The sequence below is a fragment of the Centroberyx gerrardi genome, chromosome 10 (genome assembly GCF_048128805.1).
Source record: "Centroberyx gerrardi isolate f3 chromosome 10, fCenGer3.hap1.cur.20231027, whole genome shotgun sequence".
Lineage (NCBI taxonomy): Eukaryota > Metazoa > Chordata > Actinopteri > Beryciformes > Berycidae > Centroberyx > Centroberyx gerrardi.
This window is the reverse complement of record NC_136006.1, coordinates 30,456,142-30,482,982: the sequence shown is the minus strand read 5'-3', so window position 1 is coordinate 30,482,982 and position 26,841 is coordinate 30,456,142. Positions and strand designations below refer to the sequence as shown.

Genomic DNA, 26,841 nt, shown 5'->3' with positions numbered 1-26,841 from the left:
TGTTACTGAATGGATCTACAGCCACACCACAACAAGCTTTTTCAGGCATTTCTCTTTTTCTAGCCTGGTTGTTATAGATTTAGACAATATATTTAGACGTTATTAGCTAACAGCCATTTCTCCAATGGACCTCGATGATGCAGCTATGGCTTCTGGGAGATTGGTGACAAGTGCAAAGCCTCTATTGCCAGCTTTGCCAGTATTTGGATGGTGTCTGTCGTTAATTTTCCTACCATTAAAGCCGCATTTCTTACTCTGCTCCCCATGCAGGGTCCTGTTTACCAGCTCTGTTCTTAACCTGTGTGAGCTGGTGGCCCTGCGCCCTGACCTGGCCAGCCTGAAGAAGATCCTCTATTTCCATGAGAACCAGCTGGTCTATCCTGTCCGCAAGGACCAGGAGAGAGACTTCCAGTACGGCTACAACCAGGTCCTCTCGTGGTAAAGATGGGTCCAAAAGTGGGGGCATAAATAGTGAAAGTAGGCTGTTTAGTTTTGGATATATCCATTATAATAATGTAAGTATGCCTTAAGCTGTATTAAGCTAAAAAAAAAAAAAAAGATGTCAAAGCAGAGCTGTCCCAAGTAACAATGAGGAGCAATAAGCAATAAAAATTAAGCATACGCATAATTACCCTATTTGTTTGTACACAGAGAAAAGAAACACTACTCAACTGTAATAGTTTGTCTTAATGAGCATGTCAGGGCACACATGATTGGTTAATTACCGTGGCCCTACATGATGCTCTCTGGGTAATTGAAGTCACTCTTGTCGAGCGACGGCATTGTCATTAATCAGGGGGCTAACAGTAAAGAGAGGCACTCTAAAAGAAAACTGATTGTTGTTGATCTGCATAGGGCAACATGTCAATAACTCAGCTCTGCACAACCCACTCCATCTACTTTAATGTCATTAAGCCAGTCAAATATGGCAGCATTAAATAATATGCTACTCAAAGCGAATGGATCATTAAGAGACGTTTGATTGGATTGAAGCCAGATTGCTTTGCTAATTTGAATTATAATGCAGCCTGCCTTTATAATGAAAGAGAATGGGTCCCATTTAAAGCCACTGATGAACAGTGCAGCGCCGAATAACTCTTAGTAAGACACCAGAGTCTGCCAAATGAAGGGTGCTGCAGCGGTAGCACTCTCAGCACACCCTGTTCCTCATCCCCCCTCTCCTGCCCTCCCATGCAGCTTGGTGGCAGATGTGGTGGTGTTCAACTCCTCTTTCAACATGGAGTCCTTCCTGTCCTCCGTCGCCTCCTTCATGAAGAGGATGCCCGACCACCGGCCCAAAGACCTGGACGAGCTCATCCGCCCAAAGTGTCTGGTCCTCTACTTCCCCCTCCAATTCCCCGATGTCACAAGGTCAGTGTCATCATCCCTGGCTTCAGTCATTTGCCTTCGAGGGATAACCGGGCCACTGATTAAAGAAAGCGCGAGGTTGGTTGCTTAATCCGGCCCCGAGAGCTGATAGTTCGGGAGGCATGGTTAATGGCAATCTGCAGAGTTGTGTTAGAAGTGTAGATTAGAACGGACACAGTTTTAATAACATGTTTCCATGGGACCCATCACTGTCCTCCTGTTGTGTGTATACAGTAACACCGATATAGTTGATTAATGGGGAAATCTGTAAACTTGGCATGAGATGGTCAGAGGCTGATGGCTAAATGAAGAAGACTGCTCTCCTTCATCTGAAGAGCTAATTTAATTTAAGCACCATCACGGTCAGCGGTGACTCTACATTTTGTCATTTACTCTCTCCCTAGTATTTGATTACTCAAATCATATGGGAATATATTGCTTATCTGATAATACCGTTTGATTAAGTGTTGCCCTTCACTTCAGTTACTTCTTCTAATACGTATCTAAATAGAATTACACGCACATAGGAGTTGCAAAACAACTGTCATTGTGGATCGATTGGATCCAGGTCCGTCTTTATAAACTGTTGTCTCGGATCGGTGAAGAGGGGTGGTACTTTTTTATTGCTCTGTTCCAAAACAATGCGCTGCGAAACAGTCCGCCGTGCTGCAGCGAGGCTCTGTTTCCCATTAGAGTCCAAATTAACAGCAGCCACATCTTCACATGAAAGCAACAACATGACACAGTTGGGATTAGAATATTAGCATTGAAACGCTAAAGATTTTCATGCTAATTCTGATCGAGATTATTGGTAAAACCGGTGAGTGCAGCTTACCATCAGTGTCCCTATTTAGATATGGTTTTGCCATATCATGGTATAGGATTTGAAAGAAAAACCACAATACCCACTTTTTGACTGCACGGCATTTATTCAATGAAATTCATAAACACATGAAGCAATTTTTCAGCAATTTCGGCCGCTTTCTTTCATGCCTTGCCATTCTCAGGGGTGACCGAATACAGAGGGAAAGATGAAAGGAGTCTCAGCAGCTCACCCAAGTGCACATATTGTTCCGAGCATACTCTTGTGGCGTATTATAGCTAATTATTTAGGCCTAGTCCCCCCAAGGAGTTGCCTGTCCATGAAACTTGTGTGCCAGAGTGTTTGTGTGACCCTGCCTGCAGTAATTGTGTCACACAGGCTTTATTTTATGGCCTTCCCTAGTAGAGGGGAGTGAGTGTGTTACATGAAGCGAGTCAACTCTGATATGCACTGGATGCCCCCCCCCCCTTCCCCTCAACACTGACATGTTTAAGCTTTCAGCACCATGAGCGTGACTTTGAGTACTTCGAGACTTAAGAATGTAGAGGGAAATTCGGAATTCTACGTTTTCAGTGTGACGCACATATTAAGTATTTTCCCTTCTTATTAATAAGTTGAAAGTAACAACACTTAGGACTGTATGTGCTTCTAATTCCGCACGAGTATGTTTGTGTGGACCGCTACATGTTTTCATGTGTATTCGCCTGGGTAAGAAATACTGAAAGTGAGCTGCCATGGATGACGCAGGCCTCTTGCCCAGAGTGTTTTTCAGCTCATTTTCAGATGGTAATTTGCCTGATCCAAAGCAAACTCACAGAGTGTAAGTAAGCGATTATATGCATGGCCGACAATCCCTCAACATGCCTGCGGTCCTTTTCCAAACACAGTTAGTCCAGCTCTTTGAAAATATAAAACGCTCAGAGAAACAAATGGGGAGGGGGGGGGGGGGGGGAATACCAGATGATTTTTCTGCATAGGTATTTATATGTCGCCTGCTCTCTGTAACGTCTTCCTGATCCGAGCGTTCAAATCAAGGTGGGATTGGGGCAGAAATGCTGCCAGCCCAAATGAACAAAACTAAAAAAAAAAAAAAAAAAGCTTCTTTTTGGGAAGTCTGGGCTTTCTGAATGCAGCGAGGCGCTCTTTGTGGTCGGTGTGTTTGTGGTATCCATCTATCAATCGGCTTTTGAGGGGTGGACTTTTGTAATTTAATAGCGATTGACCTGAGCCAGCAGAAACCTGCGGTGGGAGACAAAGCCATCACATTTATCATGGGCGAGCAGCAGGACATTGACTTTCTTTGAGTATTGTCAATCTGCTGGTATGGTATAGAGGGTGGGGAACGCAGAGGGTAATCAAATCAATGCGGACCACCACGTGATCAGCAGGTGCCGAATTCTGGCAAGCTCGGGACCCCACTGCCTTTTCACATTCACCCCCGGTTCCTCCGTCGCCTTTGTGCAGTTGTCAGGCAACGTGTGTTTCTTTTGCCTCAGGAGGTGAACACAGTCAGGTGTTGAAAGTAGAGGTTGATTAGATTAATCTTGATTAGGGTTTTGTTGCTTCACTCTCCCACAAAAATATTTGCCTTAAAGAGCTTTGATGATGATGATGGATCTGAATCTGCTGGGGTTTTTATGGCAGGAAAGCCCTGCATTGTTGAGGCCGAAGACAAAGGGAGTCCTCCTATGTGTTGCAAGTGCTGTGTTCCTGAATTGAAAGGATATATAAATGCAGGTCTCAGCTCCAAACTTAAAAGAGTTGCACTTCTGTTTTTTTTTTGAGACCTCCTCTTTGATGGCCGGTTTTCATTAAATCTCTTAACTCGCTGCAGATAACTGAAGCTACTTTTAAGTTGATTAGGAAAAGGTTCTTTCTTTGGCTACTTTTAAAAGCCATTGATGTGGCTCCTCGCGAAGCAGTCAGTCAGCTCAGGTCTCAATGTGATTGACTCCTGGAACGAGGCTGCCTGGAGCAGATGGCAGGATATCCTGTTTGAAACGTTCCTTTGAGAAGTTCAAATGCAACTGGACGTCTTTCCAACAAGATGAAGATGGTAAACTAGAGAACAAATCAAGATGTTTCTTGCCCACAGAGCCCATGAAATTTGCTGGTATCATATTATAGATTTATATCAATAAATATAAGTGTTGCTAGATGAGGACACATAACTAAGAAGGAAACATTTTAATGTATATCTCTGACAGCAGAGAAGGGTGTTGCATTGCTTTCTGGCTCATTTTTAAAGAGCGAGTGTGGAATCGTCTACTGTAAGATAAATAGTGAGGAAAAGCCCACCCCTGAAGTGCTCAAGGTTTTCCAGATTATGGACCGGACATCTGAAGGCATTTCTTGCCACGTGTGCTCAGTTGCCCCAAAGACTGTGAACTAATTGGAAACATTAAAGCAATGGGGCAGAAGAATTTGATACACAAAGCTGTGTCCATGCTTGTGGGGAAAATACCGTTTTTTAAATAGTTATAATTTGTTTCAGGTTTTGTTGTTTTTTGTTTTTTCAGGTGGATTTTGAGCTACACTCTTTTAATCAGCTATTTCATACATAATGACGTGGTTATTTCTTTTCGATTTTTACCAGTTTGATAATTCACGCATAACGCGACTTCTTAAGGAATTTCCCAATGTCCCTTTTCTGTGGTCTAAGATGGATATCACACACTGGCTGCATTTAAACTGAAAGACATCCCTGATATTTATCCTCTTGTTTATAATCTGAAGCAATATATGGCATATTCTTACCTCTTAATCTGTTGTGTACAGCATTTTACATTCTAATCTGGACAATGACACCGGTTTAACCTGAGCAGACAGCGGACTCGCCTCCCCTAACCTTTTTGCGGGGGGGGGGGGTTAAATTTCCTGTCACCATTTGGCACCCTGAGCCTCTCATCCTCAGAAGGCCTGACACTCATCTCGAAAATCTCCCTCTTTGATTACTTCCAAGTGACCAGTGGACGGCCTGCGAGGCTGCGGGCTTGATGAGGACGGGGGAAGCCTGCTCTCCTAATCACACCACCCAAGTCTTAAGCTCATCGGAGACATGATGAAAACAGCTGTTGGCCACCTTTTTTTTTTTCTTTTTCGCTCACTTGACGTCACACCTCCAGCCTGTAATCCCTCAGCGGCCGCGTCCAATATCATCTGTCGCGTCCGCTGGAATCTGTAGGTTACGGGATTGTATGGAACAAACACGCTATAGGGGCTCACTGGAAGGACTGTTGCCTGTCTACGTTGAAACTTGAGGTACGGCGGTGCCTCGGCTTTCAGTCGCTCGTGTGCCAGGAACAACCACAATTGGGTCCATATGGCACTTTGAAGTTCAGGGAACTAACTGTGATGAATAGGAATGAATTAAGGATCAAACTCCGCATTGGTGATTTGTCCTTAATACCAAACTTCAGCTAACACACACTGGCGTCTATTCAGTGATGACATAATCAAGAAAAACGAGTGTTTTCAAAACACGGCTACGCAACTGAATAATCCCATCAGTGGTGAGGTTTCGTTTGTTCAAGCCAAATATGAGTAGAATCGGGGCTGCGGGACTTGGGTCCAGTCTCAAGACCACTTTTCTAACAATTTGGTCTCAGTTTTCCACCTACTTTGACTTGGACTTGTCTTGATCTCGCACACTATTGGTTGTTGACCTTTTCCCACCTATATACAGATTGAAAAAATGGGTAATTTTATCGATGTTTGATTCATTTTATCCCCAGCACTGCAAACAATTTAAAGGATTTTACCTCTACAAACCTGTGTACTAAGTCCAAATCCTATGGAATCCTATAGATCTGTTCATGCTTTAGAAACTCCTTAATTAATATTTTTACATTATGAAAGACTGTTTATTGCCTGTTTTAGTCGTGGTCTTGAATAGAACTCGATTTGCTCTGGTCTTGGTCTCAATTTGGTCTCGAACTCAACTTGACCTGGTCTTGGAATCGACTTGGACTCGACTAAGGTGGTTTTAACTACAGACCTGAGTAGAATTTTAAAAGAAATCAACAATTTCTTCCTCACCTTCAACACAGGTACTGAGTATTAGGTATTGACTGCCATTAAGAATACATTTTTATAACTGCCCACAGTTTACTCAAATGCAGGCTGAATTTACAAGTAAGCAGTTCTGACCCTAATAATGACTGGAATGGTACAGACAGCAGAGGGTGATTTAATGCTAAATTCCATGTAGGTATGTAAGTCCCACATCTCTGACCTGAGGTGGCTTTGAGTTCCCTCCACTATTTTCCTCCTCCTCATTGTTTTAAATGTTTATGAAAGGCCTCAAATGAGATTCATCCCTCATTCAGATGCAGAAGGAAAATGACAAGCATGTAACCATGGCTGGTTCGCAGTGAATGACATCATGGGATACATGGGGGGCTTTAATTGGAACAGAATGACTTCTGAGGCTGGTCTCTGGAGATCGATGGTGCCGCGTGTGTACAACGAATGCGCTACATTTATTCAGTGTTCCAAGCAAATAAAATAATAATCTTTTGCCCAAACATGCTCACATAATCTGTGGTTCCCTGAGAATTTTTCTGGCAGCGGAGGGCCAACAGTAATTTTGGTTCTGGGACCCAAGTTTTTGCTTGGTTTCTGTCCCAGAATCAGTCCCAGTACCTGTTGCAATTCAAAATGGTTATTTGGATATTATTTCTTGCCATATGGGCAACTGCAGTGTAGTCATAATGCATTTGTTTGATGTGGTTAAGCAAGAGCGGCAGATGAATATCTATTGTCTGACATTTTTGTGAAAGTGTGGCCAAATTTCTAACAGTGGTGGGCTGCTGCTGCTGCTGAACGGATATACAGAAATATATCTCATATTGTGTTGAAAGTCAAGGCCATTGAGTATCAGCTGCTTTATTTTACTTGCAGTGCATTGTGGGTTTTCCTATATATCATCTTATTTTTGCAACAAACTAAATCCCCCACATGCACGGCACTTGGGGATTTACATGTCCCAGCTCAACCTGGAGAGAAAATATTGAAAAAGGCAGGTTATATTTGGTGTATTTTCAGGGTATTACAGATCCACGCTGCACAGCAGATGCCTGGGCTTCTCTGGCCTGAGAATAATCTGCTCGGTCCTGATGTCACATTTTGCCAGCCATATGCATATTACATAATTTCATCTTATCCCCCCCCCCCCCACCCCCCCATAACCACTACAAAAAAGAAGACAATTTCGTTCACTTTGAGCACTCTCGAGCATTCGCCTTCTCCCGACGAGACCGAAGGCAAAGAGTGTCCCGACTCCCCTTTCCGTCTTAATCTGCGTCTAAGTCAGAACACTCCTCGGGAATTCCCCCGTAGGCCGTCTGACCACGGCCTCTGTCGGCCACGCCACAACGAGTGGACCGGAGTCCCTGCTAGAAGTGCTGCCGAGTCAACTCGGAGAGCGGACCGCGATCACTTCTGACTAAAGGGTCAGCTCATAATGACTGTAATGTAGATCTTAATGTGCTTTAATGACCTGCTCAGTCCGCGCCACCGAGACCTTCCACCGGACTGACTGGCCCTCGTCAAGGAAGCACCATCAGCGGTGTTAAATGGCGGCGATTTTGAGCTTTATGCTGATGAGATTGTTTTGAAGTGATGCCCCTGGGACAGTAACCTCAATGCTTAAAACCTTTGGATGCTTCCCTTTACTCTGACCTAACAAAAGCCAGGGCAATTTCCCCCCCGAGGGCTGAAGAGCAGGGATCCTCTACTAGACCACCTTAGCAGTGGCTGAACCTCGCTGTCACGAACATTGCTTTTGTTCAGCCACTTACTTCTATTCAGTGCTGACCTGATATTATGCCTGTTACTGTTAGCTCGCACAAGAAGAAGGAACCTCTATTAGTTTTAGATGAATCCATATTTTAGGATTTTTTAGGAATTAATACAATGTTTATATGGGATGTGGGTAAAATTATGTCTGACCCTTTTTTCGAGTAGCATATATTTTAATTTTGAGTAGCATAAAGCAAGCCTAACCCAATTATTCAGTGACTTGTGCACTGCTTCTGTGTTGTGTGAGTGCAGAGCATAAAGGCTGCCATGCTCTTGCACGATTGCAGGCTCGCCGTGGCTTAAGATCCATGCCGTTTTTCATTATCCGGTGGGAGAGACACTTGTGATTATTGCCAATAAAGGAAATTAGATCAAATGATTTTTGACTTTGACTCTCCCCTTCATCCTTTCACATTTAATCAAATGCGCAGAGGTAAAGTCATCACAGAAATTGCTGTTGATTTATAAATAAGCTAATTGGTGGCATTCTTTCTAAGTACCCCCCCCCCCCCCCCCCCTCTCTCTCTCTCTCTCTCTCTCTCTCTCAGTCTCTCTGTCAGTAGACACAACCACAGTTTTATTGCCCCTAGTCAAAACCTCTTCATCCAATTTCTAAAATGGCTTATCGAATAAAATTTTCCCAGGGGCCTGCGAGGCAGCACCATTGGTCATACCTAACCACAAGCGCCTCCTTGTCATCTGAATAGGCCCGTACCAGAGAGATGAATCCACGTCCATATCTGTTATGCAATATATCCATCTGCCCACTCTCTCCTACTTTGGCACTTTTATCAATGGCTTGTCAAGGTAATGTCTTGCTACTTAGTTTCTGAAACGCTACTCCAAATTGCCTCCATAGATCCTAATAATGTAAGTGTTCGCCAGAGACGGACAGTGCGTAACATTTGTCCTCCAGCTCAGCCTTATGTTTCCATGCATTCTTTATGCTAATTTTTGTACACCTAAGGCAGTATTATCGCCTATTTTACAGTAGTCATTCTGTCTCCGTGAGAGGGCCGTATTAGATCAAGGAGATAAGTGCTTTAGGTACTGGAGATGAATAAGGAAGCAGGCATTAAGCCATTTTACCCTAAGAAGTACCCTGCGCACATAAATACTGTATGTGTTTGAACTGGTTTTGGATATCTTAACTCTTAAGGTGTACTTGGTTTATGTTGCCTGACAGCCTCGGGGGGTGGGGAAATTACCAAGGAAGAGAAGCAAGGGAAGGAAAACACAATCAAAGCATCTTCAAGATATATGGTTAACTCTTAAATACCTTGTTTTTTCAGGTCAGTTATGCAGGGGATATGATATCTATACCAGTTTTGGATGCATTTTAATGTATAAAATATGTCTCTGCCCATCAGTTTGCTTGATTTTGGATGACCTCCGGAGATAGACTGGCTATACACATTATACAACAACATACGGTTGCAGTGTTCAATCTGCCAGCAGAGATTTGTCAAGCTGTGATGTCATTCTAACCACAGGCGACTTTTGTATTTTTATTAGCATACACCATTGGTAAAATTTCTCATGTTTGACTTTCACATGGAAAGCTTCAACATTTTGTTGCATATTTTCAACCCACAGTTACTGGACTTTTCATAACAACAATGTGTAACATCAGTATAAACCATTCTTTTCTGACAAAAGCTAAGCTTTTTGACAACAATGCTCTCCTCCTGGACCTCAGCACCGCTTCAAGAAGTGCCCGGATCCTCTATATGCCTCTCTGGAGCATGCCAAACAGTACTCCCGCCCTCATAAATTCACCCAAGCCACGAAGGCTTGCCCCGGTGCCAGCACTTCCAATGTGTTTCCCATTCCTCATTCAATGACATCAGCATCTTTCCATGCTTGTTCTCCTCATGCGGCTCGATCCCTCCAAGGAAAGCAAGCAAGCCGTCACACGGGCAGGGAGGGTTTCAGTAGCATTGGAAGATCCTTTGTTTGTTTGCAGTTGAGACTCTGTTGTTCTGTGACGCAAATCACTTGCAAGGAGGACACAATGCCGAGCAGAAAGGAGGTTTTTGTGGCTACAGAGATTAGTTGTGAAATAGTGTTTACACTGTGTGCAAACACTGCAATTGATTATTATATTTGCCGCATGCTTCTTTCCAGGCTTCTCCCCAAACACAAGCTCCTCCGCAGGGATGCAAGAGTGTCTCGTGTTGATGACATCAGTGCGCTGCAGGGCCAGCGGCGGCTCTGTCTAGATGGCCCACAGGCTCCACGGTAAGATACTGACTTGTGGAATGAAGTGGTGAACACCATCCAGTGACCTTGGCCTTGTCTGTCATTTTAGGAACTTGCCACTGGCTATAAAAATGATAGAAGTAACTTGACATTTTGTGTCTGTGAGTAACATCACTATAAGATCTATCTAAGTTAAAGCAAAAATCCCCCCTCTTATACTCTTACATATTTTGTGATGTAATTTAGTTTTATGGTATACTCATTTTCATCTTCATTTTCATTTTCATCTTCAACACGCCTCATCTAATTCTACTTCAGTTATTGATCTCCTACGTTTCCCAAAATGCCTTTCGACAATAGCTAAATAGGTTGAGAACATTGAGGCTGGATTTTTTCCTTTAATGTCTTATAGAATATTTTATTCTTTATTGCTTTATGTGAAAGTGACCAGCAAAAATAACACAGATGCCATACCAATGAACATACACTGTTCTGTACATGTGTATCTTACCATAGCTAATTTTCAACAGCAGTCTCTATCTCATGAGTCATTTTAATGACACTAACAGGCCCGAGGAGGAAAGTTCACAGGGCAAAGACGAGGCAGCTCCTAGCTGCGGAGTGCCGTGCCTCAACCCAGACGCAGGGGGGGGCACACCGGACCAGGAGGAAGATCCACGGCGATCCCCCGCTAACCCCGAGGAAGACAGAGGAGCTGACGGGAAGAAGGACGCGACGGTGGAGGGGATTGGAGGAGCAGAGGGCCAGGTTAAACCTCTACACATTGTCTGGCCCCACAGGTGGTAAGTTATGCCTCGCCATGTCAGAAGTCAATGTATTGCTTGTTTTATGCTCTGTTTCTGTCTTCATATTCTATTTGCTAAATCCAGAGGTCGGGACTCGAGTCACAATTTGAATTGCTTGAGACTTGATGCATGAAGAGAAGACTTGAGACTTGACTTGATGCATGAAGAGAAGACTTGAGACTTGACTTGACTTGGGTTCTGGTGACTCGGGGCTTGACTCTGACTTGTACTTTGATGACTTGAAAAGGTTTCTAAAGTCTTGACTTGAGATCTTGTGTTTGTGTAAATGATTTAGATTGAAAGTGATGAGATTTGTTTCAGCAGACGACTGAATTTAAATTCTGTTTTCTGAATTTGTATGGAATGATTGAATTTAAGATGATTATAGAAATAAAACTCATGATGCTCTTACTAAGTTGCATTGAAAAGTCCTAGATATTTTGTTTTCTTTAAGATATTAAATTGATGCTGGTATCTTGATTTGTTCTGACTTGACTTGGTGTTCTACATTTAGACTTGAGACTTGACATTAATGACATGGACTTGACTTGGACTTGTCTTGGTAATCTACATTTAGACTTGGGACTTGTTCCTCAAGACTTGGGACTGACTTGGGACTCGAGCAGAGTTGACTAATTCCCCCAGGAGGGTCAATGAAGTTTTATCTTATCTTAACATATACATATGCACACACACACACACACACAGAGGTTGCTCTCTAATCTAAGGTACCTTGTAGTTCAATGCCGGTGAGGGCGCGGGGGTTTTGATCTTTGATCCCACTTGTCTCCAGTAGATATCAGGTGACGTAGAATCGATTTTGGCCTCAAAATCTTTTAGCCCAAACTGAGCCTGAAAAAGGAGGGGGGGGGGTGTCACCCTGCCTTAAAGAGCTAACCCTGATAGAATTTAATTCAGTCTGGATTTCAAGAGAGTTTCAGTGTCCCATTATGGTCTAAATGCTGTTTCAGAGGCTTTTCCACCCTGACAAGAATACAATTCCGGGGGAAACATTGACACACATGGAAGCATGATTAAAGATCTTCTGTTATGGAGATCTTCCGGTAGCATATAAAAACACCTGTCAGAATTTACAAGGCTGGGAAACACGTCAGCTTGATGTTTTGCCTTCTCTTGGCATGGCATGGCATGGCATGGCATAAATTAGAATAAAGTGATCACTCAAAACATAATCCAGTGCTCTCTATGGACCTTCATTGACCTGAGAGTACCATGCACAATGGCGCCTGTATGTTCCAGCCCTGCCGTGGGTTTATTTGTATTGGATTGTTAGACTAGCTGCTTGACAACAAACCAATGGCACGGTAAATTCCTAGCACACGTAGTATTTGTGTAACATTGTCAAAAACTGAAGCGACTATCTCCAAATTGTCGGTTGTATTTTGAGCTTGAATGAAGCTGAAGAATGCTAGGTTTTAATGGACTTATTTTCCTTCATACGGAAAGTCTGCATGAATATTTATATTCATGTGTTGTTTGTACAGCGTTACAGGCTCTCACAATTAACTCGCGGAACAGTAAAGGAGAGTGATACATTACAGGCTCGGGCGGGCGTGCTCCGCAAAAACAGAAACGATCGTTAAAATCCTTTTAGTTTATGCCCCTTTTTGGCACACCTTTCTCCTCCTTTCTGCACCATCTACCTTGGAGAGAAAAGACAACAGGCTTTCTGGGGAGTCGCATTTTTCCCCTCTGAGTCCTCGGCTGCAGGTCTCAGTCTCCCTACCGAAAAAACACGTCTGCAAATCAGATTAACAGCCGTAAAGACCACCATCGGCGCGGTTCCTCCGCTCGCGCCGCTATTGACCATTGTCAGCGGTATCCGTTGCCGTTCTCCCGCCCTCTGTTTGCGCGGCTATCTGTTTTTCACCTTCTCTTATATCAGTAACAAAAGCACCCGGCATGTAATCTCCTCTAAACTGAGCAAAACACAGATGGATTATTGCTCCCAACATCCAAGCTTCATAAACGTTGGCTTTATTCTGGGCTAAATTAGGATTTACAGAGAGAGAGAGAGAGACGGTGAGAGAGAGATGCCCCGTTAATCTCCCCGATTGAAGCTCCTCTCAGTTTGTTCCATTTCGTCCCCCCTCATATTTTCCCTCCCGCCCCGTACTTTTTTTTGTACTCATGGTCGGTTTGCAGATTGTTAATCTGTGTGTGGCCTGGATCCTCAGATTACGGGACCGTCTTATTGCAGGCACTGCTTTCCAGGGGAGGGCCGGGTGGAGGATGGAGGATGGAAGGGGAGGGACGGGGATCAAGCGAGGCCCAACAGCGGACAGCTGTTTACAGGTGAAGATGGCTTCGTGCCACTGTGGCGCTAAACGGTGGTGGTGGGGGGGGGGGGGGGGGGGGGGGGGGGCGGGAGTAGGGAGGTTAAATCTCTCTCTCTCCACTAGAGCTTTAGCTCTTAGGGCTCAGGAACACTAAGGTTGATCAGGATCAGCTTTTACCTCAAGAGGATTGCCGTCCTGGTCATACTCTGATTGGAAAAAAAAAAAAAAGAGAGACAAAGAAAGCAATCACGTTGACGCACCACTGGGACAGAAAACAGCAGGCGGTGAAGGAATATCAGGAACCGCTCAAGGTGTTCTTGTAAAGTAGGATATTGTTAGTGTTACATGTACGCTTCTGGCCTTGTAAGGAGTATTGTCGGATATCATGTCATGTGTCATGTGGTCCACTGCCAATATGATGGAGCTTCCTCCCTGACACAAAGCTCACAGCTACATAAAAACAGTGTGGAAAGCCTACAATGAAATTTTATTTTATTTCTTTGCACATTTTATATATTCATTTAACTGTTCAATCGTATTTTTGTAAATTAATTGTTCATTTAAAGGCAGTAATGTACCCCAGAATTTCTCTACCATTGAATAGGTGTAGACACCCTGACTTAAAGAGCTGCTAACCCTAAAAGAACTTCATTAGTCTGGGTTTCAATGTTTTAGTGTCACATGATGGTCTAAATGCAGTTTCCAGAGACTTCCACAGGAGACTTCCACAATGACAAGAATCAAGTTCTGGGGGAAACACCGAACGCTTGTATGTTTTTTGACACGAAAATGGTCACATTTAAAGATACTGAATATCACCACAAACTATTGGCTGCTGGCAGCTTCAATACAAGTATATTGATATTGGCCTTCAAAAACCTGTATCAGTTGAACCTTAAGCGTCAGCTATGTATGATGTGTCAATGTATTTTTGTTAATCTGGCCAGTCAAAAATCATTACCAGTATGTCTGGCCCTTGTCTTGGGCTTTCCCCCTGGCTTGGCCTTGTACTCTAGTTAGCCAGACAATGTCCTCAGTAAGACAGGAGCAGAAAATGAAAGTTACACAAGGGACATGAGCTGTCTTAGTCATCTCTGTAATTGTTGTTTGGGCTAGTTTAATTTATTTTTGTCTTTAGATTTTGTCACGGTTTTTCCATCCAGACATATTGCGTGGCGGGGTGGGAAGGCCTTTGAAACAGCATTTAGACAATGTGACATTAACAATATCTGTTGAAACTAATATTAATGAAATTGATGTTGTAGAGTGGTGACCCACTCTGACAATTCAATGACAAACTGCAATGACAAACAATGATAAACTGATTTTTTTTTCAATTCCCTTCACTGAACACGGAACTGAACCCGCTGCTCTTTTCCCATGAGCAGAATTCCATAAGTCGCCATTGAGTTTTCCGAGTTACAGGAAAACTAGTCCACTGCTTGAACCATAAGTATTCTCCATTTAATTCACTGCATAGCCCACATTTACCACTTTGAAAGCCGCACTTGTACCGCATCTCGGGAGTTTCGTGCTCTGCAGCTCCCACATGGTTGCTTTTTAAGACATGTGAAATGTGCCTTTCTCTAAAGTGTTCTAATGTAAAGTGCATGCGTTCCTCCTCTCTACTGTACTCGAGTCGACTGTCACAATCTCTCCCCAACAAGCCATTCTTTGTCTTTCAAGTGTCCCCTTAATTAGGGCTTCAGTCGTTTGGTTTTCTGGTGATCGGGCTCATTTCACATTGTGCATTGGAGTAAATAGTATTTGAATTTTAAAATGCACCTCTTGGGTGCTACATAAAGGGGAATATTTAATCACTGATCTCTAAATGAGAGGATCTTATTTTCTTTTGGGTTGGTATGTTATGCATATTAATGAGGTTTCTCTGGTATCCACGGAAGATAGCTACTTTTTTCCACTTGATCATTTTTTTTTTTTTTCATTTCTCACTCGGCTTCATCTGCATTCATCTTTGAGGTCACCAGGGTGATGAAGCACCACAAAGGGATGGAAAGAGCACAGGGGGTTAGGCTAGAAGTGATCGAACGCAGGAGGCAAAGGATGCGAACAGCAATCGTGTCATATTGTATTTGCGAAGGTGGTACCAGAATTTGACGTTCATGCCTGGACCCAGCAGCACCTAGCCAGATGCTGTGGGTTTGCTTTGGGTTAGGGTTCAAAAAGATTGGTTAAATCTGGTTTTTATTTAAAACTCCAGCCGTCTTATCAGCCTAAATCACAAAGTGGGGCTGCAAGAGAAGAGCGTCCCATCCACACTCATTGAAACCCCGTAGATTCCCTGAATTTGCCCAAATTAAATGAGTGTTGGGTATGTACACTGGTGGGAAATCTTCTCCACACACAGGAAGTGACGAAGAGTGCAATCCAAAAGTGTCTCCTAAACATCAGTGAGCGAGCGCTCTGTCCAGAGAAAGCTGGACCCAACAACATCAGATCTTTTGCCTCTCTCCTCTCTGCAGTTTACTGACGTCACCTTACAGAATTTCTGGGCATTGAAGTTAACACAGAAGTGGGCAAGTGCAAATGTCTTCGAAAACAACAGCTGTAGTGCAGATTTGCGCTAAATTATGGTGTAAATATAGGTATTTTCCACTCACTGTGCGACCATTTGGCTTCAGAAGACTTGGATTATGCTGCACAAGCTGTATAGAGTAATTTTATGTTCATTTTTGCCCTTTTTGGAGCTCTGAAGAGCCGGTCCCCACTGACTTCAGTTGTTTTGGAGAAGGCTGCTAGGGAGTTGCAACCTCCCTGTGTGTTATATGGACAAAGAAACTTCACCTGTGTTTCAGCTGGCATGAGAGTAGATAATGACAGAATTTTCATTTTTGGGTGAACCTTTTCTTTAAAGCATTATTTCTGGCTTAGGCACTCAAAAAAAAGCCATTACCACTTGGGCTTACTTCAGGTTTGAGTACAGGCTTTTTCAGGCTTTTTTTGGGCTAAAAGATTTCGAGGCCCAAGTCATTTCTACGTCACCTGATATCTACTGCATCTACTGCATCTACTGCACCAGCACTGAACTACGAGCTACCTTAGATTAGAGAGCAACCTCTATTTGCCTTAGCGGCAGATTAGTGGGGCATCGGCAGTGGGGATGATTATGTGAAGATGATGCCACATAGCTTTTGTTTGTCACTCACATACTAATCAGTGGGCTGACAGCTCAGACTTGGTTGACTGTCGCTGGGGGTTAACGGTCCTCATTAAAAGATCTAGGTCATCAGTAGGGAGCCAGGCCTCATACAACTGTACAGGGAGGTGTGTGTGTGTGTGTGTGTGTGTGTGTGTGTGAGGGGTCGCTCAGGAAGCTCTTCCTGACAGTCATATCCCACACGTTAATTAACACTCATTTTCCTTCGGAGGGGGGATGGGAGCAGTCCGTTATCACCGTTTCATTCACTCATTGTCCTCCCCTGTATCAGTATTGGGGGAATAGGGATTCATGCCTCGCATAAGGAGTTAAAAAGGCTAGGAAATAAGGGAATTAGCTTCTTATCCACAGGGGAAGCCAGTGAATATGAGCGGTGGAAATGAGAATAAATAAGCTTCTCTCTAATACCTCACCTAAGGAAATCCCACTGAGGTAGCGCAAGAAGGGCTCTTTGTCAGTTCTTCTGCCTTGCAGAGACCGTCTGACCTTCACAGTTTGACTTTCTTTTTGCTGAAAATATGAAGACGTTTTCTTTTTTTTACAATAAGATTTAACGAGGGGAGGATTGAATAATAGGCTAACCTATGGCACGGAATAATGCCGCAACATGTGATGTCTAATTGTTTTGTCAGACCACCAACAACATGGGACAAGAGGGCGAGGATGAAGGGTGAGCTAAGGACAGGAGAGACAGGAGAAAATGAAGCTTAAGTGAATTTAGGGGAATATAAAATGCGCTGCTGTCTGATTTCAATGATAGAACCTTTTTGCAAGGCAATGTCCCTTTCCTCAGCCCTGGGGCATCATGGATTACTGAATTGTTCACCATCAAGACCTCAACTGTCCCTAGAGCATGGTTAAAAAAAATAAAAAATCTCTACTTGTCTAAGGCAGAACCCATCCAATTACTGCAGCAGGCAAACCGCAGCCCATCTGACTAGCCTCAACACCAAAGCTTTAACTCATATCATACTGTGTAATAGTCAGTGACAGTATACTAGCAGGTGACAAATCAAACATTCAAAGCGCATTTGCATCACAGGACTTATTTCCGCAGCAACTTAGGAAAAGGTGCTAGTGGATGCAAGCTGTCAATGGCGGGCGAGCGGCGCTCCCCTTTAGCTCGCTGTACGCTAACGTGATCTCACCCATCGAGATTAGCACGGAGATGAGTGACAGGCCACTAGCACAGCGTGACATCTGCTCCGCAGCTGAGCGCGGCACCTGTGTGTTAACTAGCAGCTCAACCTCCCAGGCAAACCTTCGCATCAAGGATGAACGAGTCGGCGAGCGGAGCAGAACAGAACAGGGATCTCTGTCAGCTTGTTAAGTCCCCCACCTGGCGCACCGCAACCGCACATATCACAGTCAATTGCCCTCTGGGGAGCGCTATGATCTCTCTCACAGCTTGTACAACCTGAGCCGTCTGTCGTGTACGTGCGGACGCGTGTGTGTGTGTATGTGTGTGCGCAAGTGAATAAATCAGAGAGGTGAGTCGGACCGGGAGTGTAAGCCTGCGGGCTCTTGGCTCTTGGCTCTGTCCTGTTTCTGTATTAATGTGCGTTTGTGTACAAGAGGCATCAAACGAGGCTGGATTCTGTTTGTGTTGGGGGTTCAAGGGAACACGACAAAAACCCTGAGCTGCTCTTCAGGACCCTGTTGAAGCTGAAAGAGAGAGACCTGGACTTTCAACTGTCGGTCCTGGGGGAGACCTTCGTCGACGTGCCAGGTACACACACACACACACACATACACACTTGGAGGGTCTTTCTCAATCTGTGTTCTTCTGCACTCCATGACCGGTTTGACATATCTAACGTCTGTGATTCCAAAACTAAACAATGAGACACTACACCAGGTGATTTCACTGATTAGCACACCTTCAACCAGACAGGAGGAACTAATCAGTGAAATCACCTGATGCAGTCATTAGTTTAGGAATGAAAACCTGCATACTCTCGGCACTCCATGGCACATGGTTGCTTATCCCTAGAGTACTACAAAGTCTGGAGTTTGTAGTACTCTATAGTGTAGCAGTTTATAATATAGTATAATATAGTCTACAGTGTAGTCTATAGTATCTAAAACTGTAAAGATGTTCTTCAGTCCATCTTAAAATGTAAAGATGTTCTCTGTTCTTCAGTCCATCTCAGACTGTAAAGGTGTTGTCTAGTCTTAAGTCCATCTAAAACTGTTCTTGTTTTCTTGAGAAGATGGACTTACAGTTTACAGGGTTGCAAGTTTCAAGATAACACCCATTTGGTTGCTGAACTTGAGCTTTTAGAAAGAGAGAAAACTTTGCTGACTTTTTACTCACCTTTAAGAAGTTGTGCCGTTGATGTTACGGTTTATTGAAAGTTGTTGCACCCAAGGCGGATGTAAATATTCGGGCTTTAAATGTTATTGGTTATTAGATTAGATTAAGGGTTAAGGTCATCCCACGGGCCAATGCATTTAGCCCTCGGGACACTTTTTAATTGATAAAATACACTCTCCATTTGCAGCTGATGATGCTATAATGACTTTGGGACACTCAAATGTATTTACAGCGTAGTGTTAAGTTAATTAATACACACTCCCTGCCATGGCTGGAAGCAAAGACTGAGTTACAGGAAACACACTCTCTTATATTGGGATGTAAACTTTTATAGTAGCATAAACAGATGGAAAGGCCGACCGTAAATTTTGTCTCATATTCAGTAATTACGTTTATGATTGCTCGGAAGGCAATCACATTAGGACAATTTTAATCTACTTTGATTTTCTTAATAGGGTCACTGTATTGATTATTTTCACCCCTTACCTGTTTTTCCTTCTTATTATGGTGTCTCCGTCCATATATCATAACCTCAAAGATTATCTTTCAGGCTTTTGCAGCCCTATTTGTAAATTAGATGAAAATGTCGCTTCGTCTCAGATTTCACAAATTCAGCCCATTCACTCGCTCATTGACTCCAGACAACTTCCTGAGCTCATCACTTTTTTAGCGAGGACACAGCAGCACGGAACTCATTAGGAATTCAAAATGTCACGGCAGATGGCTTCCCAATGACATGCGTTGGGTTGTATTGTTTCATTTCTTTAATTCTGCATTAAGTGGAATTCTCTCAAATGGAAATCTAATTGGCCGTACTGCCGGACCTCGGTAATAAAGAGCTCCTGAAACGAGACACCGGTTATAGTGGCTCTGACAAAGTACATCAGTCTTTTGGCATTTGACTCAATCAACCGCGGGCATATCGAATCACGTCATTTGATGGCAATCATAAAAGCAACAATGATAGCTATTGTCAGCTGTAGACACCGGTATGTCTGTCTCACCTCTCTCCTGGTCCAGAAGTCTTTGCCGAGGCCAGAGGGCCGCTGGACGCCCATATTCTGCACTGGGGCTTCCTGCCCAGTAAGGACGACTACCTCAGAGTGCTGTGCCAAGCAGACGTGGTCATCTCCACCGCCAAACACGAGTTCTTTGGCGTGGCCATGTGAGTTCACTTCTCTTGCTTTGCTTGTTGCTGCTATTTAAAGGTGCTGCATGTATCATTTGAACAACAATAAATCATTAACACATTCATTTTCAGAAAGTAGTATAATTACCTACCATTGCTGAGAAGATTGGCAGCTTCTACCAGCCTCTAGACTGCATTTTACATTGTGTGCTTCTGTGTCAGAGCAATGAGGTTTATGTGAAATGTGGTCTTAATTTTGACCAATTTTAGATAGAGGCTACCCATAGTCTCTACCATGGTCTCATTTGTTTACAGTAATTATACCAATGTATCATAATTGATTTGACAATTATATATTCATATTTAAAATGATACACGTAGTTCTTTTTTTTGGGTTTTCACATTGTAATAGTCCTTTTAAAGTGCGACTCCACGGTCTCTACTGTCTAGGCGATTACAATAACTACCAAGCTAGGGTCGTAAACTCTTTCCTCTTTGCTGTAATTTGGCTAAAAACAACCCGCCCTGAACCAACAAAACTAATTTCTTCTCTTTGGGTCGGACTTAATCAAAATTGCCTTCACAACAGAAATTATTTGCAATTTTTTGGATCTGCACCAGAGTCCACATGGCATATTCACATCTGTCAGAAAAAAGCAAAAAGTTAATAAAGTCCGCTCCAAATATACACTGCCCATCAAAGGTTTGGACACATCTCATTGAATGTACTATGTTTTTATCTGATCTTAAAGCCATTTTGATCTAAAGGCTTATGCTTAAATGCTTGAAATTAGTTTCTTAGACAAATATAAATAGTGAAGTTGATCCTATGTATGAATTTCTTTCCAAAGCCTTTGCCTTTGCATCAAGGCAAAGGGCGGCTACTTTAAAGAATCTAAAATATAACTTATACTAACACTTTTTTGGTCACTGCATAATTCAATTTGTGTTATTTCATAGTTTTGATGTCTTTACCAATATTCTAAAATAGTAAAAATAAAGAAAAATGTGGTGTGTCAAAAATGTTGATGGGCAGTGTAGGTGTGAAAACCACCTAAGAGGGATATTGGCTAAATATGGAGTTTTGTTATATGTTTATGTCTATATGCAATAAAATACATTGATTACATACACATTTGTATGCAACATGTGTATGTAAGGAATCCACACATGCACATCCACACACACCTTAGACTGGACACCCTCGCTATGATTGAAATAGGGGAGGGCAGGGGTTTTCATCTCAAGGGGCCACAGTCTAAAAGCGGGTGAGGTGTAACCGCTATTGATCAGACAAGCATGCCTCGAAACCCTAACTTCAGTCACCTGTGCTCCGCATTTGAAGGGTTTCATCAGAACATGGCCTGCGTCAAGGTATAGCAGCGAGGCAGGCTGGCCTCTGTAGAGGAAAAGTTATGATCTTATCAAACAGATCTCAGACCATTCCTTGCCCGTAGCCAGTCTGCAGAGTTAGATCTCACTCCAGCCTCACATAGGAGCTTATGTTTCGCTGTCGGGGAACCACTGACATTCATTTTCTGCGGTGTACAGTTGAGGCAGCGGGCAAAAGGGAAGGGAAAAGTTGAAGACCGGCTTACTTAATGAAAGCAAAACAGCAGCATTAGCGAGTACCTTTTGCAGCAAATGGCAAGCAACAAACAGTGGCACAAGCTCGGTGTGCGGTTATGTATCCAAGCATGACTAATCCGAGTGTAATATGCTTTCGGTGAGCTCACTTCCTACTTTACATAACAGTTTGAGCTTTAGCGTCCAACGTGAAGTCTGAGTTGCAAAGGCAGCAGAGTCTGCGTTCGGAGAGACAAAGGGTCACGTGCGTCGCGTGCGATGTTCACCAATAAAATAAGATTTGTCTAATAAGGGAAGAAAACAAGAGTCGGAAGAAAACACGGCAGAATCTCACATCTGCGTGATAATGAAGTCATGTGCTAATTATGGCGGTGAAAAAGACTGTCCTTCTGAGTTTGAGGAAGAGCCATCCCTCTGGGCCTTCCACAATGATGTTTCTACTTCCTTTGATCCAAAACCAGGGGGAACTGAGACACACAGCCCACCCACTATGCTCTATTGATAGTCAACTCTGGTGGTTGTGGTGATGTGTGTGTGTGTGTGTTTTGTGCACAAAGCACTCGCGCACATGTACGGTGTCTGTGTGTTTTTCGAAGCTGTAGACATGCACACAGAAATTTACACATTGACAGGATCAATATCAGCATGGGGTTTCCCTTGAGACTCAGGTGGAGGGGAGTATTGAACGTCTCAAAGTGGCTTCTTTCTTCTCCTGCTCTACATCTCCTCCAGAAGAAAATGGCTAAATGTTACTTATCATTTGAAACACTTAAGAGCGCCGCCGAAGTAGCCGCATGATAGCCGCGCTCCTCACTCCCAAGTGTAAACAATAAAAGCCCTCGAGAGCAGCTTCAGCAAAACGGGCTGTCCAGTCATACGGCCCAGACCGAGGTGTCACCAATGCGTTTCATCCTCATTATTGTTGAATTTGGCCTAATCTGATTAATTATGGGTAGGCAATGTGAGCAGACGCCTATTCATGCCCTGCAGTGATGAAGTAATTTAGCCCAGCAAAATTAGCAGCTAATTATATTTGAGATGAAAAGCCTGATAACCATTTGCACGCTTACACATTACGCCACTGGAACGGAACTGACCTTAATAATCGCTTTCATAGATTCTCGCCGTCGTTGACCAGGGGGGCTGCGGTCTTTGCCGTACCTCGCAATGATCTTGATTTGCATTGCTTTTGAACTATGTCCATTTACAGAGCGCAGAGTACTTTCATTTATTGCTCAAAGGTAGAGGGCAGTCTAGCCGTCCAGGGAACTGTTGTGTCTCCTGGTGGGGTGTGGCTTGAATTATTTTGTTATCAGCGGGTGTTAGGACAGGGTGCAGGGTGCCAGCACATGTCCTTTGTCCATCAAATAAATTCTATGAAATTGCAGTCCTGGAACCCGAATCTAGTGTTTAAATATGCATGTTTCCAGCATGAGAAATGATGGACTAAAGTGATGGCAAGGAGTGAGATTGAAAAGCCATCAAATATTAATGTACATTCTACAAAATATTTAAATAGGCGGGCAACTACGGTGGTCAGCAGGGTTCAAATGAGTTGAATCACTCTGGAGCAGGGGAGGAGCGCATGCTGAACTTCCTCATTGTTATCAACTTACAGCATATAAAATGAATGAATAAGTTATTAGGATTTTGTGATGGTATTTTTTGAACAATTCTGTGTTTCGGTGGGGATCGAAGGCTCACTAAATGAGCTGCTTTTCTTCCCGTGTTTTTGAGAACAGGATGCTATAGCGCCACGTCGCTGAGAAATGTCCTGCCGACGCTTTTCTTTTCTCTGAATTCACCCCGGCTAGTCTGTACGGAACTTCATTTAGTCTGAAATGTTCATGAAAAGAAACCAATGTCAACAGCGACACAATGGCGCCCATCTTGACAAGGCCATTCAGCGCAGGCAATTATCAGCATTGGATAATGTTTCCAGTTTGCAATTTTAGGGACAGGGCAAGCAACCTCAGTGCGTCTTTGCCGATTCTGGGCATTTTCTGCAAATGGATTTATAACTTGAGGCCAAAGTATTCCACGATGGCTGCTGTGTCTGTGTATTACTTCTATTTTCTTCTTCTAATATCATGTAGGTTAGAAGCCGTCCATTGTGGCTGCTATCCACTTTGTCCCAAGTCTTTGGTGTATCCGGAAATATTCCCAGGTAATGCCAATTATTTCTTGATGTGCAGGCAAATACACGATCCGCCCGTGCAAGTTATTTAAATTTGCAAGGATTCCCTGCCTTTAAAGGTGATATATTCCTGTTAAGATTCGAGAGGGAAAGTCTACCAATGGATTCCCTTTGTAAATGAGCCGAGAAGTTTTACAGTCACCCAGCTCCGAGAAGAAGAAAAAGATATTGGCCTAATTTACCTGATTCTTAAGTCCATAGCCATCTCTTCCTTCAATTAGATTTGCATAAATAATGTGAATCTTTAAAAAGAATACTGGTTCAATTATGTAAAACCTGTCCCAGTTCAGTGTAATATGTATTTTTAATTATAAAAGTGAGCAGTATCTATTTTTGTGCTTTGAGGTTTTGTTTCATTAAAGATGTGTGTGCGCGGGCGCGTGCATGCATGCACGTCTTTTTTTTCTTCCTTACTTCCTTACAGCTGAGTATCTGTACTCTACACCTGACCAGCTGTGTAAAAGACTGCAGGGACTCTGCAGGAGGCCAGATGTAGCCAGGAGACACAACATAAAGGTAACTAACTGTGACATGACAAGAGCACAATGAACACATGGGGCTCTATTTTCATGAATCGAGGCACAAAGACAGGCGATGGCGCAAGTTCATTGCGCTGTGCTCATTTGGGCGTGAGCAACAGATTTTTGGTAATTTTGCGACCAGAGGCGGAGGCGCAGCAGCGGCACAGTTGTGAAAGGTGTTGGATTAGGAGGAATAAATTCACCAGGTGTGGTGGGGGCTGGCGTCAGTCCTAGCCAATCAAATCAACACCTCTCATCCCCTTTAAAAGCAGTGCCTTCCCTGCCATGGCGTACTGAGAGTTTGGTAATAGAGAGGGGAGTCCATACAGTGCCAATGGGGTGCTGTAACATACAGCACCCCTTTCTGGAGATATTGAAATCCCTGTCACCATGTTTTCCATTGTTTTCAACTTTGTAGTACAATAGAATGTATTTCCATTATTTTGTCAGTGGCCTGTAGTTTGTTTTACTTAAGTGATTAAAAAGGTTGTATTCAGTTAGACATATTTGGCTACATTTACATGCGTACGGTAATGCCTATTGCCAATACTGCAGTAAGGCAATAGTCTGTTTAAGCCGTTTACATGATTGTTCTATTTACATGACTAGTTGTTTAGATTATACAGAGAGAATTCTGATTTCTCTAAAGGTGCAGATATCCTCTAACAAGCTTAGCGAGCCGAGCCTCCAATCCATTAATTTAGAAGAGATGACCACGAGATGTTAGCGCAGAGATGGAAACAAAGGCAATGAACCGGAAAAGGAAATTAAGACACTTTTCCACAAGGCAACATAACTAATCACGTGAGATTTTAAACCAATAGGAGGCGGTCATGCGGTGCGGGCTGGTGTGTGAAGAGTTCGACTAGTCCGGCCAGCAAGCCTGTTCACACCGCCGAGTCTGCAGCCAACGCAGCGCCTCGTTTTTTCCACAAACGTGTCCTTTTGTCCGTTGCAAACTGCTCAAACTCATTTCTGCAGCGCAATATACCGTGGCCTTTTCCTCCCTGACTGGCTTCCTCATCTCTGTGCTCTAGGTCGACACCGCCGCCTATTCCTGGGCGGCCCTGAAGGAGGGTTTCGAGAGCCTCCTGGCAGCCCGAGCGGACCACCGTCCCTGACAGGCCCCCGGCTGGAGGGAGGCGGCCTCGAAAGTGGGCACACTTACTTCACTCCATTAGCGGCAGAGCGAGATGGATTTAGAGGGTTGACGGAAAGTCTGCCAGGGGAGTTTCTGGGGCCCGTCGTCATGCCTGACACAGCGCCACGGCCCGCAAACCTGTGGTGGCTTCCCAGACAGAGCGTCTCAGGCACCTCTCCTGCTCCAAATCAAAGCCAGTCTCCTGTTCTGGAGACATTGTGTCGGGACCTGTAAACGTCCCCATCTTCACATGCTAGAAGTACAGTCTCTTTTATGTGCGTGTGGTTTGAGGGAGACGGAGGAGGGAAGGGGGGGGTTACGTGTAAAAGCTTTCATGTTTCCCATAGGCGGTGCCACCTCATATATCCGGTTGTATCCATTTTTATCCTTTGTACTGGAAGACGTAAGGCTGGAATTCGGTGTTGTGTTTTTTTTCCCCCCTTTTCACCGCACCGACAGAGCGGCAGCCAAGTTGTGGCTTGACGTGCTATTCTGCGCCTCTCCACCTGGGTTGCCAGGTTTGGGCCAGAGTCCCTGGAATGCGTTTGCTCGAAGTGCCTAAACAGACCTTAAAACCTACTGGGGCTGCTGGTCAGCTGGTATCGAGTGGTTGTCATAAAACTTATAACATTTTTGTCCATTTTATCATTCTCATACATTTGCTACACATGACATCTGGTAACTGTATTCTCGCATCGATGTTTCTGAGATTATAAATCACAAACCTTGACAAATAAACTTGTTACACAGAATCGTCATTTCCATTCTCTTTGAAGGAATTGGTGGAAATGGTAAAGTTCATGCACTATAACATATTGTACACACTGGGATGATCAGTGTATTTTTAGCTGGAGGAAGCCTTTGATGTGTGATGAGGAGGCTTCCTGTCCTGTCCACAATTCAATTGCTAAAAGGAACGTTCTTCCAACATCTAAATAATCGATTTGCTAGAGAAGACAACCTTACATTGGCATTCGGATATGAACATGTCCAGAGGGGCAAGTTTGAAAGGTGTAGAGGTTAACAATGTGATTCTGAGCAAACCTTAGAAGTGTGCTAGATCTGGATAATTTTCCATATTTGCTATCCTCCCTTTTCTAAGCAGGCGCCCTGAAGTGTTGCTCGCAGCGACCTGAATCCACTGCCTCCTCACGTCTCCATGATCTTTTATGGCGTAAACGCAGGCCAAGAAAACAGCCTCAGAAGAACACGGGGTTTATATGGAGAGAATCCTGACGAAAGCCGGAGTTTGTGTTTGAATTAGAGGCTTCTATTATGCACATGTTTGTAGGGCTAGACTGGGTACTGGAGGGGTGCCCATCTTGGTTATTAATGGACTTTGAGGTAACACGGGCCTCAGGGTGTAGCATCAAACTGTCCACCCACACTACTGAGTGCGACACACGGCTCTAGCCCGGGGCGTACTTACCCACAGCCCCCATCCCAATGCATTTTACATTCTCACAGATG

The 26,841-nt window shown here is 43.7% G+C and overlaps 1 protein-coding gene across 1 annotated transcript in view; it reads left to right on the top strand.

The window, feature by feature from the left end:
* gtdc1 (glycosyltransferase-like domain containing 1) overlaps positions 1-26,090 on the top strand; it is a 29,921-nt gene extending 3,831 nt beyond the window's left edge. Inside the window, exons 2-10 of the mRNA XM_071914590.2 lie at positions 271-438; positions 1,198-1,371; positions 10,121-10,234; positions 10,765-10,998; positions 18,099-18,208; positions 19,817-19,961; positions 23,609-23,679; positions 24,134-24,225; positions 25,268-26,090. Of these exons, the coding sequence (XP_071770691.2) occupies positions 271-438; positions 1,198-1,371; positions 10,121-10,234; positions 10,765-10,998; positions 18,099-18,208; positions 19,817-19,961; positions 23,609-23,679; positions 24,134-24,225; positions 25,268-25,351 (1,192 nt within the window). The 3' untranslated portion in view covers positions 25,352-26,090. The remainder of the gene's footprint in view (positions 1-270; positions 439-1,197; positions 1,372-10,120; positions 10,235-10,764; positions 10,999-18,098; positions 18,209-19,816; positions 19,962-23,608; positions 23,680-24,133; positions 24,226-25,267) is intronic.
* Positions 26,091-26,841: the final 751 nt, after the last annotated feature.